Source organism: Oncorhynchus clarkii, chromosome 23, assembly GCF_045791955.1.
Source record: "Oncorhynchus clarkii lewisi isolate Uvic-CL-2024 chromosome 23, UVic_Ocla_1.0, whole genome shotgun sequence".
NCBI classification, from domain to species: Eukaryota; Metazoa; Chordata; class Actinopteri; order Salmoniformes; family Salmonidae; genus Oncorhynchus; species Oncorhynchus clarkii.
Window position 1 is genome coordinate 46,523,121 of NC_092169.1, and position 17,222 is coordinate 46,540,342.

The 17,222-nt window shown below is 44.1% G+C and overlaps 1 protein-coding gene across 1 annotated transcript in view; it reads left to right on the forward strand.

Moving 5' to 3' along the window:
* LOC139381223 (protein kinase C epsilon type) overlaps positions 1–17,222 on the forward strand; it is a 262,754-nt gene that overhangs the window by 69,111 nt on the left and 176,421 nt on the right. The window contains exon 2 of the mRNA XM_071124683.1: positions 6,157–6,220. Coding sequence (XP_070980784.1) covers positions 6,157–6,220 — 64 coding nt within the window. The remainder of the gene's footprint in view (positions 1–6,156; positions 6,221–17,222) is intronic.

Here is a 17,222-nt window from a genome sequence, read left to right on the forward strand (position 1 = left end):
TGCGGAGATGGTGCAAAATACATCAACACCGTCGGTCCCTGGGATTGGGCTGGCTAACACGATTAGGTTTGCTTGGAAGGAAAAGGAGATGGAGCCTTTAGGACGAGAATCTTTTGGAAGGATAATATTGATGGGGATTCTAAAGCTGACGGTGAAGGACGTGTTTTGTTTCCAAGGCAACTCGTTGGAGGGAGCATACGACGTGGCACTATATACAGAGGTAAAACACGATGATATCCTGAGAAGGGCAAGAGCAGTGGGAGGTGAGAGGCCGATGTGCCACTACGAAATAACAAGTCTGGCGAAGAATAATTTTAGGGTTGTAACTGTCAACATTTACAACCCTTACGTTAAGGACGAAGAGGTGAGGGCTTTTCTGGGGAGATATATGGATAACGTCTCCTCAGCAAGGCACCTCAAAGACTCCCTTGGGTTTTGGAATGGGAGGAGAGGTTTCCAGGCCCTCCTCAGAGAGGACCCAAAGGGACATGGTGGCTACCTCCATCCTCCTGCTATGTTCTCCCTGGGGGCTGACAGGGGGACGTTGTTTTATGCACGTCAGCCCCCATTTTGCAGACGCTGTATGGCCTACGGTCACATATTCGCCTCATGCAGTACAAGAAAATGCAGATTTTGTGCATCTGAGGATCACGAGGCGAGGGATTGTGACAAGCCTAAGACGTGCCATGGGTGTGGCTCGTCAGCACACCTGTGGCGGGGGTGCCCGGCCCGTCAGCGGTCATATGCGTCTGCGGCTGGGGGGGGAGCAGGGGCGGGGGATGGGGGAAGAAGAGGAGGGGAAGGAAGCACGCCTCATGATCAGAGTACAGGTCCAGAGGGGAAGGCCACAAGGAAGGAGGAGGAGCAAGAAGCGGCGGAAGGAAGAGAGAAGGAAACGGAAGGCACGGGAGTAGGAGAACCAGGAAAAGCGGCGGAAGAAGGCAACCGAGTGGAGGAGCATGAGAGAGAAGAAAGCGATGGAGGAGTGGTGGAGAAGGAGACGGTGGAAGAGCAAGTGGACTGGGGGGAATGTGCCCTGGTGGAAGAGATGAGGGGTATGGTGGAGGAGCTGGCGGGGGGGGGGGGTGGTATCTCTCCACTGCCGTCATTACCAAAGAAGAGAATAAAGAGGAGGGAGCGATTGGCCGACAGTGAGAGGGAGGGGATGGCCAAGAGAGTGATGGGGGTGGGAGAAACCTCTGGGTTGCTGCTGGTTTCTACAGGCTCTCAATATCTGTTGGGTGGGGACACACCTAACAAGACTCAGGACTGGGTACAGGAGGAGGTGGGGAGTTTTTTGTTTGGGGACTCAGCACTCATCGGGGGTAGGGATTTTGTGTGGGCACAGGGAGGTTAAAGTGGAGGATTCTTTTGTGGTAATGCAGGGGAGGGTTATAGGGGTGGATGTCACGATAAGGGATTGTAATTTTAGATTAGTGGTGGTGTATGGACCACAGGTGGTGGCAGACAGGAGGGAGATGGTGGACTGTCTGACGCCCCTGTGTGTCACAAATAGGAAATTAGTGATAGGGGGGGATTTTAATACAGATTTAGGAAGAGGGGGGGATAGCAGTGCAGGCGCCATTGCCAGGCTAATGGCTTGCCATGGTCTGGTAGATGGTGGTCTCCACACTACTCCGAAAATGGACGGTCCTACATGGCGCAACTCCAGGGGGTTGAGCGGAGGCTCGACTATATTTTTGTACCCAGGTCTTTGGGTAAGTTGTCTGGGCGGCTGTTGCCTGTTTCCTTTTCGGATCACGACGGGGTGCTCCTGCAGGTGGGGTCGCCAGTCTGCCTCTTTGGTAGGGGGTACTGGAAGCTAGATCGGGATGTGCTGGAGGAGCAGGCTTTTGTTGACATGTTTTATGGTTTCTTTTGGAGGCTTGAGGGTCTCCGGTCCATGTGCGAGGGGGTGTTAGAGTGGTGGGAATTAGTTAAGGTGAGGATTAGGGCTTTTATAATAGGGTATTGCAAGAGGAAAAAAAGGGAGGAGAGGAGGGAGGTGGATCGTATCCAAAGGTTAATTGAACTCGAGTACGAGGCAGGCAACCTCGGCGGGTCGTTTGACTGGGAGAGATCCGCAACCCTAAAGGCGCAGCTCAGGGAGTTGCAGGAGCGGAAGGCTCGAGCTTTCCTGGAGCGTGCGCATAGTGGCTTTCTAGAACACAATGAGACTTGTTCTGCTATGTTCTTTAAGTCGGTTAGGGCCAGACAGAGTAGGAAGGTAATGCATGGCGTTAGGGAAGAAAATGGTAGTATAGTTAGAGAACCAGAGGATATGGTCAGGGTGACAACTGATCATTTCCAAGGTTTATTTAAGGAAAGGGAAATAGATGTAGAGCAGGGAAATGTGTTTTTAGAACACTTGTCCAGGCGGTTGCCGGAGGACATTAGAGAAGTGATGGAGGCCCAGATCTCACTAGAAGAGGTTGAGAGCGCTCTTAGGAGGATGGGAAAAGGGAAGGTGCCTGGGATAGATGGGCTGCCGGCTGAGTTTTATCTCAAGTTTTGGGGTATACTTGGACCAGTGGTCCTCGAAGTCTTGAAGGCCATCCTTGAGACGGGGGTCCCGGGGGGATCAATGGCTGTTGGTGTGCTGTCACTTTTATATAAGAAGGGGGAAGTAACAGACCTTGGCAACTGGCGGCCGTTGACCATGCTGTGTGTAGATTACAAGCTACTTGCAAAGGTTTTAGCAGACCGGTTGCGCACAGCCCTCCCCTACGTCGTCCATGAGGATCAGACGTGCGGGGTAGAGGGCCGCTCTATTAGATGGAACCTACAGTTAATCAGGGACTCCATCGCTTGGGTTGAAGATAGAGGACTGCCTTTAATGGTAGCAGCGCTAGATCAGGCGAAAGCCTTTGATCGCGTGAATAGATCATTTTTATTCAGAGTGTTAGGTTGATTAGGATTTGGGGAGAAGTTCATAGGATGGATTCGTACATTATATGTCGGAGCGGGGTGCCGAGTTAGTGTAAATAGTCACTTGGGTGACGTTTTTGACCTCTCGTCTGGGGTCAGGCAGGGGTGCCCACTCTCGGCTCTCCTCTTCGTTCTGTACATGGAGCCTCTGGGGGCTGCCATTAGGGCAGACACAGGGGTGGAAGGCTTGTTGATCCCTGGAAGTGGTGGGCTGCGTGTTAAGATGACGCAGTACGCCGACGACACTTCCTTGCTGCTGTGCAAGGACTCGTGCCTGACAAGGTCCCTTGCCATCTTTGGGGATTTCACCCGAGCGTCGGGAGCAGTTCTGAACCATGCAAAGTCTTCCGTCAAGTTTTTCGGAAGATGGCGCGGTAGAACGGATGTGCCCGGGGGGTTATCTCTCTGTGAGGGGGCCCTGAGGATTCTTGGGGTCCATTTTGAGACCTCCGGCTCAGCGACGCTAAACTGGAACATGCGTATCGCAGTGGTACAGAGGAAGCTAGCAATGTGGAAGGCTAGGTATTTGTCTTTTATGGGCAAAGTCCTGGTTCTAAAGGTGGATGTGTTGCCGTCTCTTTTGTATTTGGCGTACATCTACCCATTGCCGGCTAGTCTGAGGAGGCCTCTAGTGAGGCTTGTGTTTCAGTTCATGTGGAGTGGCAGGTGCGAGTGGGTCGCCAGGGCACGCATGCTTTGTCCCATCGGGAGGTAGGGGGGTACCACATTTCCCCCTCAAGCTGGACGCAATTTTTGTTTCTTTCTTGTTAACGGAGCTTGCTCATCCAGTGATACACCCGTCCGGTTACCTCCTGCGGGTGTTCTTCTCGTATCAGGCGAGAAGCGTAATGGTGTGGTCTAACACGGGTCCTCGGGCGGAACAGCTGCCGTGGCACTTTGGTCATGCGGCCAAGTGGCTGCGTGCGCACCCTGAGGTTGAAGTTGCCCGAGTAGGTTTAGATCACAGGCACCTGTACGAGGAGGTCAGAAAGGCAGGGAGTCCGGCGCCTGTAGTGGGCATCTCGGAAGTGGTCTGGGAGGGAGTGCAGGCGCGGGGTTTGGACAACAGGCTCAAGGACCTGAATTGGTTGAGCCTCCATAAGTGCTTGCCGGTACGTTCCATCATGTACCGGTATAGTTTGGTGCAATCCCCCACCTGTCCAAGATCTTCTTGTGGCAGGGAGGAGACTGTGCGCCATGTCTTTTGGGACTGTGCCTTTGCCGGAGTAGTATGGGCTAGGGCACGGGTGTTGTTAGGTTTGGTAAGGGGGGATTTTGTATTGACGTGGGCCAGGTTAGAGAGAGGTGTAGGGAGAGCGAGAGGGACGGATAGGGACAGTTTTCTGCTCTGGCTTCTCATGAGTCTCTTTAAACGGGGGCTGTGGGAAGCCAGGCAGAACATGGTGAAGACAGGGAGAGATTGGGGGGTGGAAGGGATAGTGAGGAGGGTGGAAGGAGATTTGAGGGGGAGGATGAAGAGGGAGGAGAGGAAGTGGGGGCAGCATGCTGCCCGGGAGAGGTGGAAGGGGGGTTTAGGGCTGGGTGTCATTTAGATTTGTAAGGGGATAGATTAGGGACGGGGAGATAGGGAAAGGTAGTTTGTAGGATGACGGGGAGGGAAGATGCTCCCCTGAGGTTTTGTTTGGGGTTTTTGTTTAGTTTTAGTTTAAATTAAAATACCACTATTTGAGTTTGTATGGAAATTAGGAGTTGTAAAGAATGAATGGTATTGATGATAATAAATTATTTTTATAAAAAAAAAAAAAAATAGGACTGTTTTCGGGTTTTTCCACGTTTATTGTTTTGTAGTGTGTACATGTGTTGAGTTTCTGTTATTAAAAAACCATGGACACTTACGACGCTGCACATTGGTCCTCCGATCCTTCTCGCCTCTCCTCCTCAGACGACGAGGAGGAGAAACTCTTACACCATGTCCTCTCTGCAGTGCTTTATCAAAACAGCCCATGTCCTCTCTGCAGTGCTTTATCAAAACAGCCCATGTCCTCTCTGCGGTGATGTACTTTATCAAAACAGCCCATGTCCTCTCTGCAGTGCTTTATCAAAACAGCCCATGTCCTCTCTGCAGTGATGTACTTTATCAAAACAGGGCCAGATGAGGAAATGGATGTGAGTGCAGTGGCCTGACTTAACACAGTCCTGCAGACGTGTGTGTGTGTGTGTGTACCTGTGTGTGTGTCTGCGTGTGTGTGTGACTGTCTATGTGTGTGTGTCTATGTGTACTGTGCAGAGGGGGATTATGGACTGGCTGTGGGAGGCTGCTGCCGGTAGAAATTCTGAGCCCCAGCCGCCGCAATCCCTGCCCACTCTCTCTTATGAGCCGAGCTAACAAACACATGTACATGCGCTCAATCTCATCTGCCTATGCCCAGTAGAACCCCCAGGGAGCTCAGGCTTGGTAATCAATGGGTGAGTGTTTGTGTGTATGGGGGGGGGGGGTTAGAGTGCCATGGGTGAACGGATGTAAACGCTCCATGTGCCCACAAAGCTGTAACTCAGGACTCTCCTGGTCTTGTACTGCAGTATTCAGCAACCTGATAACATGGTGTTACTGCACAGACACACGCACATGCACATGCGCGCACACACACACACACACACACACACACACACACACACACACACACACACGTCTACAGGACTGCGTTTATAAGCCAGGCCACTGCAGTTCCATCACATTTCCTCATCTGGTCCTGTTTTGATAAAGCAGCCATTAAGTTTTCATTAGCTCCTGAGAGCCATTACTGCAAAAGCATCCCTCTCCTCTGCTGCTCAAATCAATACTGTACAGTATGTGTGTGTGTGTGTGTGTGCGCGCCTGTTTGTCAGTGGAGGCTGGTGAGAGGAGATATGGGAGGACATCCTTGTAATGGCTGGAATGGAATTCCTGGAACAGAGTCCAATGTAGTTTCCATATGTTTGATGTGTTTAATATTTTTCCATTTATACCATTCCGGCATTTAGAATGAGCCCGTCCATCTTCCTATAGCTCCTCCCACCAGCCTTCTCTGGTGTGTGTGTGTGTGTGTGTGTGTGTGTGTGTGTGTGTGTGTGTGTGTGTGTGTGTGTGTGTGTGTGTGTGTGTGGTGTGTGTGTGTGTGTGTGTGTGAATGTACTGCCACTGGTTTCACGCTGCCATAGCATACTATAAAATGGTTTCAGTCCAGTTTGAAGGCTGACAGTTTGTTGTGTTGTGTTGTTCTCTTCCAGATTGACTTGGAGCCTGAGGGGAAGGTGTACGTCATCATGGACCTGTCTGGATCCTCTAGTGAAGGTAAGGCCAGATGTGCCTGGCCACTCTCTCGTTTTCTCTTTCAATTACATTACATTCAATTTAAGGGCTTTATTGGTATGGGAAACATATGTTAACATTGTCAATGCAGGTGAAATGGATAATGAACAGAAGTGAAATTAACAATTAAAAAAATAACAGTAAACATTACACTCACAAAAGAAGAATAAAGACATTTCAAATGTCATATTATGTCTGTATACGGTGTTGTAGTGATGTTCAAATAGTCAAAGTAAAAAAGGGAAAATAAATGAACATGAATATAGGTTGTATTTACAATGGTGTTTGTTCTTCCCTGGTTGTCCTTTTCTTCCTGCTGCGATGGCACACTGTGGTATTTCACCCAATAGTAATGGGGGTTTATCAAAATTGGGTTTGTTTTTCAAATTCTTTGTGGATCTGTGTAATCTGAGGGAAATATGTGTCTCTAATATGGTCATACAGCTGGCAGGAGTTTAGGAAGTTCACCTCATTTAGTGGGCAGTGTGAACATAGCCTGTCTTCTCTTGGGAGCCAGGTCTGCCTATGGTGGCCTTTCTCAATAGCAAGGTTATGCTCATTGAGTCTGTACATAGTCAAAGCTTTCCTTAAGTTTGGGTCAGTCACAGTGGTCAGATATTCTGCCACTGTGTACTCTCTGTTTAGGGCCAAATAGCATTCTAGTTTGCTCTGTTTTAAAAAAAAATCTTTCCAATGTCTCAATAAATAATATTTTTGTTTTTTCTTTATCTGGTTGGGTCTAATTGTGTTGCTGTCCTGGGGCTCTGTGGGGTCTGTTTGTGTTTATGAACAGCTTGCTTAGGGGACTGTCTCTCTCTGCCTCTCTCCGTTTCTCCCCATCTCTCTCTTGCTCTCTTTCTCTCTCTGTTTCTTTCTGTTCCCCTTTCTCTGCCCCCCCCCCCTCTCTCTCTCTCTCTCCCTGTCTCTCTCTCGATTCAATTAAATTCAAAGTGCTGTATTGGCATGGGAAACATGTTTACATTGCCAAAGAAAGTGAAATCGATAATAAACATTTTACTTACAAAAGTTCAAAAGAAATAGAGACATTTCAAATGTCATATTACGGCTAAATACAGTGTTGTAATGATGTGCAAATACTTAAAGTACGAAAGGGAAAATAAATAAACATAAATATGGGTTGTATTTACAATGATGTTTGCTCTTCACCTGTTGCCCTTTTCTTGTGGCAACAGGTCACTAATCTTACTGCTGTGATTGCACACTTAGTGGTATTTCTCTCTGTCTCTCTCTCTCGCCCCCTCTCTCTCTCTCTCTCTGCCGTCCCACCCATCCTATCCTTCTCCTGGAAGCTGATCAGAGCCCCTAAAAGGAGAAGACCCTCTCATCTGTCTGTTCCTTTCTTCATTCGGTCACCCTGAGGGTCTCATTTCAGGTGGCTTGATCACTCAACATGATCTCACTGATGTGTCACTCCAACAGTTGGGGGGGGGGGAGTCCAGGAGTATGGGTGTGGCCAAGGGTGTGGGTGTGTCCAGGGGGGGTGAGTATGTCCAGGGGGGTGGGTGTGTCCAGAGGGAGTGTCCCGGAGGGGGTGGGTGTGTCCAGAGGGAGTGTCCCGGGGGGGTGGGTGTGTCCCGGGGAGGTGGCTTCAATTATTTATTTTGTTTCTCGCTCCTTTCTTCTCTTCTCTCTCTCTCTCCTTAATGTGACAGTGAGAGAAGTCTACATGAGTTAAATATACGGCCTGATAATCATTGTTACATAAGGAAATGGACAATTAGCATTTCCTGTGACTGTTAGTAGCGTTAGTGACTCACTGGAAAGTAGGAGTAAAAATACGGCAGAATGGCAACCATTGGTCTGTCTCTGTCAACAATAATAATACACTGACATTCATCATGAACTACTTCATCATAAGTACTCTGATTACTTCATTAACATTATCATGAATTAGTGCCCGCACAGTGCAACGTTTTTCCTGCGATGGATAAGGTTAGGGTTCGGTTCCCTTTACACCTGATGAGTGAATTAACTGTACATATTCAAATATAAATCCAATGTTGTAAAATATGATTTGCTTTGATACTAAGAGACATTCATGTCCTTTTATCCTAGCTAGATAGGTCAGAACAAGGGTAGTGTCCTCAGTACCTGTAATATAAAACAGGGTAGTGTAGGGATCAAGGGAGGTGCTTTCCTCTGTCTCTGGCTATAGCTACATGGTTATTAATTCATGCTATATAACCCTGGCTGTAGCCCTCGGCTGTACGATTCTCTCTTTCAATGCCCCTTTTACATATTAATTGATTATTCAATTGTATATAAATAGGGACCCCAGTTTTCTGAGAAATAGTCTGACAATGTCTGCTGCTTTTAATAGACCACAGTAATTTAATTGATACGAGAGGACAAGAGGACGAGAGCACTGTGCTCTTAATTAGAGGTTGACCGATTAATCGGAATGGCCGATTAATTAGGGCCGATTTCAAGTTTTCATAGCAATCGGAAATGGGTCATTTTGGACGCCCATTTTTACGCCTTTATTTAATCTTTATTTAACTAGGCAAGTCAGTTAAGAACACATTGTTATTTTCAATGACGGCCTAGGAACAGTGGATTAACTGCCTTGTTCAGGGGCAGAAGGACAGATTTTTACCTTGTCAGCTCAGGGATTCAATCTTGCAGCCTTGCGGTTAACTAGTCCAACGCTCTAACCACCTGCCTCACGAGGAGCCCGCCTGTTATGCGAATGCAGTTAGAAGCCAAGGTAAGGTGCTAGCTAGCATTAAACTTAATCAATCATTGATGATATTACTAGTATATCTAGCGTGTCCTACGTTGCATATAATCGATGCAGTGCGCATTCGCAAAAAAGGACTGTCGTTGCTCCAACGTGTACCTAACCATAAACACCAATGCCTTTCTTAAAATCGAAACACAGAAGTGTATATTTTTTAACCTGCATATTTAGCTAAAATAAATCCAGGTTAGTAGGTAATAATAACCAGGTGAAATTGTGTCCCTTCTCTTGCGTTCATTGCACACAGAGTCAGTGTATATGCAACAGTTTTGGACGCCTGGCTCATTGCGAACTAATTTGCCAGAATTTCACGTAATTATGACATAACATTGAAGGTTGTGCAATGTAACAGGAATATTTAGACTGATGGATGCCACCCGTTAGATAAAATACGTAACGGTTCTGTATTTCACTGAAAGAATAAACGTCTTGTTTTCGAGATGATAGTTTCCAGATTCTACCATTTTAATGACCTAAGGCTCGCATTTCTGTCACGCCCTGGCCTTAGTTATCTTTGTTTTCTTTATTATTTTGATTAGGTCAGGGTGTGACATGGGATTTTTTTGTGTTTTTAAACTTGTCTAGGGGTTTGTATGTTTATGGGGCTGTTTCCTGTCTAGGTAAATTGTATGTCTATGGTTGCCTAGATTAGAGGCAGCTGTCTATCATTGTCTTTGATTGGGAACCATATTTAGGCAGCCATAGTCTTTGGGTATTTTGTGGGTGATTGTTTCCTGTGTCAGTGTTTGTGCCATACGGGACTGTTTCGTTGCCAGTTCACTTTATTATTTTTTATTTGTGTTCATGTTTAGTTTTTCTTATTAAAATCCATGGACACCTACCACGCTGCGTATTGGTCCGATCCTTGTTTCACCTCTTCAGAGGAAGAGGAGGAAATCTGCCATGACAATTTCTGTGTGTTATTATGTTAGAATTAAGTCTATGATTTGATAGAGCAGTCTGACTGAACGATAGTAGGCACCAGCAGGCTCATAAGCATTCATTCAAACAGCACTTTCGTGCGTTTTGCCAGCAGCTCTGCTGTTTATGACTTCAAGCCTATCAACTCCCGAGATTAGGCTGGTGTAACGATGTGATGTGAAATGGCTAGCTAGTTAGCGGGGTGTGCACTAATAGCGTTTCAAACTTCACTCGCTCTGAGACTTGGAGTAGTTGTTCCCCTTGCTCTCCATGGGTAACGCTGCTTCGAGGCTGGCTGTTGTTGTTTTGTTCGTGTTTCGAGCCCAGGTAGGAGCGAGGAGAGTTCGGAAGCTATACTGTTACACTGGCAATACTAAAGTGCCAATAAGAACATCCAATAGTCAAAGGTATATGAACTACAAATGGTATAGAGAGAAACAGTCCTATAATTCCTATAATAACTACAACCTAAAACTTCTTACCTGGGAATATTGAAGACTCACGTTAAAAGGAACCACCAGCTTTCATATGTTCTCATGTTCTGAGCAAGGAACCTCTTGAAACTTTTCATTTTTGGAAAAATAACGTTCCCAAAGTAAACGGTCTATTTTGTCAGGACAAGATGCTAGAATATGCATATAATTGACAGCTTAGGATAGAAAACACTCTAACGTTTCCAAAACTGTAAAAATATTGTCTATGAGTATAACAGAACTGATATTGCAGGCGAAAGCATGAGAAAAATCCAATCAGGAAGGGACTCTTATTTTGAAACCTCTGTGTTCCTATGTGTCCCTATTGAGCAGTGAATGGGATATCACAGTGAATGGGATATCATGGGATATCACCAGATTCCTTTTTCTATTGCCTCCCTAATGTGTCTAGTGTCACAAGACATAGTTTCAGGCTTTTATTTTGAAAAATGAGCGTGAAGGACAACATTGCGTCAGTGGTCAGGTGGTGGCTCTCAGAGTGATTTGTGCGTAATAGACAAAGGCGGCCATTGTGCCTCTCGCTCCTACTGGGAAGCCAACTGGCCCGGTTGATATATTATCGAATAGATATTTGAAAAACACCTTGAGGATTGATTCTAAAAAACGTTTACCATGTTTCTGTCGATATTATGGATCTAATTTGGAATATTTTTCGGCGTTGTCGTGACCGCATTTTCCAGTGGATTTCTCAACCAAACGTGAAGAACAAAAGGAGGTATTTCGGCTATAAAAATAATCTTTATGGGACAAAATTAACAGTTGCTGTCTAACTGGGAGTCTTGTGAGTGAAAACATCCGAAGCTCATCAAAGATAAACTATTTAATTTGATTGCTTTTCTGATTTTTGTGACCAAGTTGCCGACTGCTAGCTGGACATAATGCTATGCTAGGCTATCGATAAACTTACACAAATGCTTGTCTTGCTTTGGCTGTAAAGCATAATTTCAAAATCTGAGATGACAGGGTGATTAACCAAAGGCTAGGCTGTGTTTCACTATATTTCACTTGTGATTTCATGAATATGAATATTTTCTAGTAATATTTTTTGTCCGTTGCGTTATACTAATTATTGTCAGTTGATGACAATTCTCCCGGATCCGGGATGGGTAGTTCCAAGAGTTAATTAAAGCTTTCTTACATGGCACATATTAGCTTTCTTACATGGCACATATTGCACTTTTACTTTCTTCTCCAACACTTTGTTTTTGCATTATTTAAACCAAATTGAACATGTTTCATTATTTATTTGAGGCTAAATAGATTTTATTGATGTATTATATTAAGTTAAAATAAGTGTTCATTCAGTATTGTTGTAATTGTCATTATTACAAATACATTTAAAAAATTGGCCGATTAATCGGTATCAACCTTTTTTTGTCCTCTAATAATCGGTATTGGTATCGGCGTTGAAAAATCATAATCGGTCGACCTCTACTCTTAATGTGTACTGTGTATGTACAGTTGAAGTATGAAGTTTACATACACCTTAGCCAATACATTTAAACTCAGTTATTCACAATTCCTGACATTTAATCCTAGTAAAAATACCTTGTCTTAGGTCAGTTAGGATCACCACTTTATTTTAAGAATGTGAAATGTCAGAATAATAGTAGAGAGAAAGATTTATTTCAGCTTTTATTGCTTTCATCACATTCCCAGTGGGTCAGAAGTTTACAAACACTCAATTAGTATTTGGTAGCATTGCCTTTAATTTGATTAACTTTGGTCAAACGATTCGGGAAGCCTTCCACAAGCTTCCCACAATAAGTTGGGTGAATTTTGGCCCATTCCTCCTGACAGAGCTGGTGTAACAGAATCAGGTTTGTAGGCCTCCTTGCCCGCACACGTTCAGTTCTGTCCACAAATGTTCTATAGGATTGAGGTCAGGGCTTTGTGATGGCCACTCCAATACCTTGACTTTGTTGTCATTAAGCCATTTTTCCACAACTTTGGAAGTATGCTTGGGGTCATTGTCCATTTGGAAGACCCATTTGCGACCAAGCATTAACTGACTGATGTCTTGAGATGTTGCTTCAATCTATCCACATAATTTTCCTCCCTCATGATGCCATTTATTTTGTGAAGTCAACCAGTCCCTCCTGCAGCAAAGCACCCCTACAACAGGATGCTACCACCCCCATGCTTCATGGTTGGAATGGTGTTCTTCGGCTTGCAAGGTTTGCTTCAATATATCCACATAATTTTCCTTGCTTGCTGAGTGGCCTTTCAGGTTATGTCGATATAGGACTTGTTTTACTGTGGATATAGATATTTTTGTACCTGTTTCCTCCAGCATCTTCACAAGGTCGTTTGCTGTTGTTCTGGGATTGATTTGTACTTTTCGCACCAAAGTACGTTAATCTCTAGGAGACAGAACGAGTCTCCTTCCTGAGCGGTATGACGCCTGCGTGGTCCCATGGTGTTTATACTTGCGTACTATTGTTTGTACAGATGCACGTGGTACCTTCAGGCGTTTGGAAATTGCTCCCAAGGACAAACCAGACTTTTGGAGGTCTACAATTTTTTTTCTGAGGTCTTGGCTGATTTATTTACATTTTACCATGATGTCAAGCAAAGAGGCACCGAGTTTGAAGCTAGGCCTTGAAACACATCCACGGGTAGAAGCTTCTATAGCCATGACATAATTTTCTGGAATTTTCCAAGCTGTTTAATTGCACAGTCAACTTAGTGTATGTAAACTTCTGACCCACTGGAATTGTGATACAGTGAATTATAAGTGAAATAATCTGTCTGTAAACAATTGTTGGAAAATGTACTTGTGTCATGCACAAAGTGGATGTCCTAACCGACTTGCGAAAACTATAGTTTGTTAACAAAATGTTTTAGAGTGGTTGAAAAACGAGTTTTAAAATTACCCCAACCTAAGTTTTTGTAAACTTCTGACTTCAACTATAGATGTGTGTGCACATGTTAGAGTGTGTGTTTGCGTTTGTGTGACCTCTCATTTACCCCACAATAACTCTTCTTCTTCCCAGGTAGTGTATCCCTTTCCCACTACTCGGTGTTGCACTCATTCACTGCATTGATGAGCTGTGTCAAGTCCACAGTCAATACAAGGGATCAATATGTAGAACAAATCTCTGGTTTTCGGTGTAATCTCCTGCTAGACTGGCGGGTTAAAGACGTCTAGGAACACAACGTTCTGACACACACAAACATGTGTTCTGGCTGTGTTATAACTGTGTTGTAACTGTGATCTAGCTGTGTTATAGCTGTTCTAGCTGTGTTACAACTTGTTATACATGTGTTCTAGCTGTGTTATTATTGTGCTATAGCCGTGTTATAACTGTTTTACATCTATGTTACAACTGTGTTACAACTGTGCCATAACTGTGTTACAGCTGTGTCATAGCTATCTTCTAGCTGTGTTTTAACTGTGTTATAGCTGTGTTGTAACTGTTACAGCTGTGTCAGAACTGTTCTAGTTGTATTATAACTGTGTTACAGCTGTGTCATAGCTATCTTCTAGCTGTGTTAAATCTGTGTTCTAGCTCTGTTATTACTGTGTTGCAACTGTGTTATAACTTTGTTACAGCTGTGTCAAAACTGTTCTAGTTGTATTATAACTGTGTTATAGCTGCATTATAATTGTGTTATAACTGTTTTTATAAATGTGTTATAGCTGTTTTATAACTATTTTACAGCTGTGTTACAACTGTGTTATAATTGTGTTGCAGCTGTGTCATAGCTGTGTCCTAGCTGTGTTATAAATGTGTTATAGCTGTGTTATAACTGTGTTACAACTGTGTCCTAGCTTTGATATTATTGTGTTATTGATGTGTTACAGCTGTTTTTGTCTTTGTTATAGCTGTGTTACAGCTGTGTCATAGCTGTGTTATAGTTGTGTTATAACTGTGTTACAACTGTGTCCAAGCTGTGTTATAGCTGTGTTATAACTGTGTTACAGCTGTTTTTGGCTTTGTTATAGCTTTGTTACAGCTGTGTTATAACTGTCTTATAGTTGTGTTATAACTGTGTTACAACTTTGTCCTAGCGTTGATATTACTGTGTTATTGCTGTGTTATATATGTTACAGCTGTTTTTGGCCTTGTTGTAGCTGTGTTGTAGCTGTGTTATAACCGTTTTATAGCTGTGTTATAGCTGTGTTATAGCTGCATTGTAGCTGCATTATAACTGCGTTGTAGATGTGTTGTAGCTCGTTATAACTGGGGTTACGGCTTTGGTGGGTCAAAGCTCTGCTTAAGGTCAACGCATCAAGTTGGAGAAGTGTTAGTAAAGAATGGCAGAGTACAGACAGATCCTCTGTCATCCATGTTGAGAGTATGCCCAACTTGCTGAGTGAAGAACAAAAGAGGGAGAGGGAAAAGGAGAGAAGGGAGAGTGAGATGGAGAGAGAGAGAAAGGAGAGGGAGAGAAATGAGAGAGAGATGGAGAGGGAGAGAAAGAAGAGTGAGGGGAAATTAGAGAGAGATGGAGAAGGAGAGAAAGAGGGAAAGAAAAGAGAGAGAGGCAAAAATGAGAAAGAGATGGAGTGGAAGAGAAAAGAGAGGGGGAGAAAGGAGAGTGAGGGAAAATGAGAGAGAGATGGAGAGAGAGAAAGAAGAGGGAGGAAAAATGAAAGAGAGATGGAGAGGGAGAAAAAGGAGAGGGAGGAAAAGGAGAGTGAGGGAAAATGACAGATAGATGGAGAGGGAGTAATAGGAGAGGTAGATAAAGGAGAGTGAGGTAAAATGAGAGAGCGATGGAGAGGGTGAAAAATGAGAGGGAGAGAAAGGAGAGGGAGAGAAAGGAGTGTGAGCAGCTTGTTGTGTACTAAAGGAGCTGGCAGGCATCTGTGACGAGACTCACTGGCTGCCTGCCTCCCGTCAGTACCGGTCTTCATCAACAAGCCCTTAAACAAACACACACACACACACACACACACACACACACACACACACACACATGCAGCAAGAAAGCACGCATGAGTTAGTAAGAAAGCACAGTCAGTAAGTATAGGTATGTAGAGTTTTAGAGTGATATAAAAGAAAACAGTATTTATATGTGTCAGACAGATTTGAGTTATGCATGATTGTGCCCACGCCTGTGCTCACTCCAAGGAAAAGTAGACTTTTCTCAGGTTCAGCTTTGAAACCAGTGCCACAGAGCCAGCCACTATTAACCACAATCCATCAACCACTTGTCCTTTCTTCAGCTGAAACACTTACTAACCTCACTGTCTTCACAGATCAGATCAGGTTTTAAATGATGAGGCCATTCTGTGTGGGGTATACATTTATAATATCAAGGTGAAGCTATGACCTTACCTAGTAGATACAAAGGTATGTGGACACCCCTTAAAATGAGTGGCTTCACTATTACAGCCACATCTGTTGCTGACAGGTGTATAAAATCGAGCACACAGCCATGCAATCTCCATAGACAAACATTGTCAGTAGAATGGTCTTACTAAAGAGCTCAGTGACTTTCAAAGTGGCACCGTCATAGGATGCCACCTTTCCAACAAGTCAAGTTGTCAAGTTTCTGCCCTGCTAGAGCTGCCCTGGTCAACTGTAAGTGCTGTTATTGTGAAGTGGAAACGTCTAAGAGCAACAACGGCTCAGCCACAATTTGGTATGACACACAAGTTTACAGAACAGGGCCGACGAGTGCTGAAGCGCGTAGAAATCGTCTGTCCTTGGTTGCAACACTCACTACAAGTTCCAAACTGCATCTGGAAGCAACGTCACCACAATAACTATTCGTTGGGAGCTTCATGAAATGACTTGCCATGGCCGAGCAGCCGCACACAAGCCTAAGATCACCATGAGAAATGCCAAGCGTTGGCTTGCGCATGTCATTTTCCAGATTTGCCCTAACGAAAAATGCCCCTTAGATATTAATTTAGAATCTTTCAATCTTATAAATGTAATTATTGGCGGAGAAGCATGTAGATTTCAAAATAGTTAGGAAGAGATTTTTGTTGGCACATGGTTTATGAATTGACACACAATTTTCCGTTCCTCCTGAAAGCGCTATCAGTCAAATGTATTCTCTCTGTCGCCCACATGCACTTTAAACATTTGGATAATAAAGCATTTAACGGCTGACGTTGGTAGATTGTATGCATTAATGAATTAAATCGCTTCAGCTGACATGTTGCGGTTCATCTGATGAAGGTGCGCATGGGCCTATTTATATAATGAATATGAATATGGAGGGCAGAAATAAAATATTAACGATTACAACCGCTCACTTTCAGTTATTTGAAAACAAAATAATCTCCGAAATATCGTTATTTTTTAAACAAGAACTTGAAAATTATATTGTTAACTCTGCAAACAGCAATTTCAGTCCGAGAATGAGAATGGTAAATGACTGTAATTAATACATTTATTCAATATATTGGAATACAAAAGAAGCCATCCATCCACCATTATGGGCTATTAAAAGGACAATTGACTCTTGCCAAGATGGAGGGTAGGGGGAGAATTGTATCGTTACGGATTAATGTTTTCAGTTAATGCCAAACAAGTTAGATCAGGTTTGATCGGGTTTAAATCAGTAGACCTCCATTAGGTCTACCTTAGGTGTTGTAGGTATTTTATTTATTTGTTTTTATTGAACCTTTATTTTACTACATAAAGGTCTACTTACTCTGCTGGCGTCTTGACCCAGTTTATGCCCTCATTTGCAATGCAAACCCGGGCGTCAGGGCGACTACTTGTTCCAGGGTTAGGACTGTAACCACCAGAGGACTTGAAAATGAGCTGGAGCTAAGAGGATCACCAAAACTAAAGGTATTTTGGATTCATTGCATTTTTTATTATTTTTTATTATACAGCCT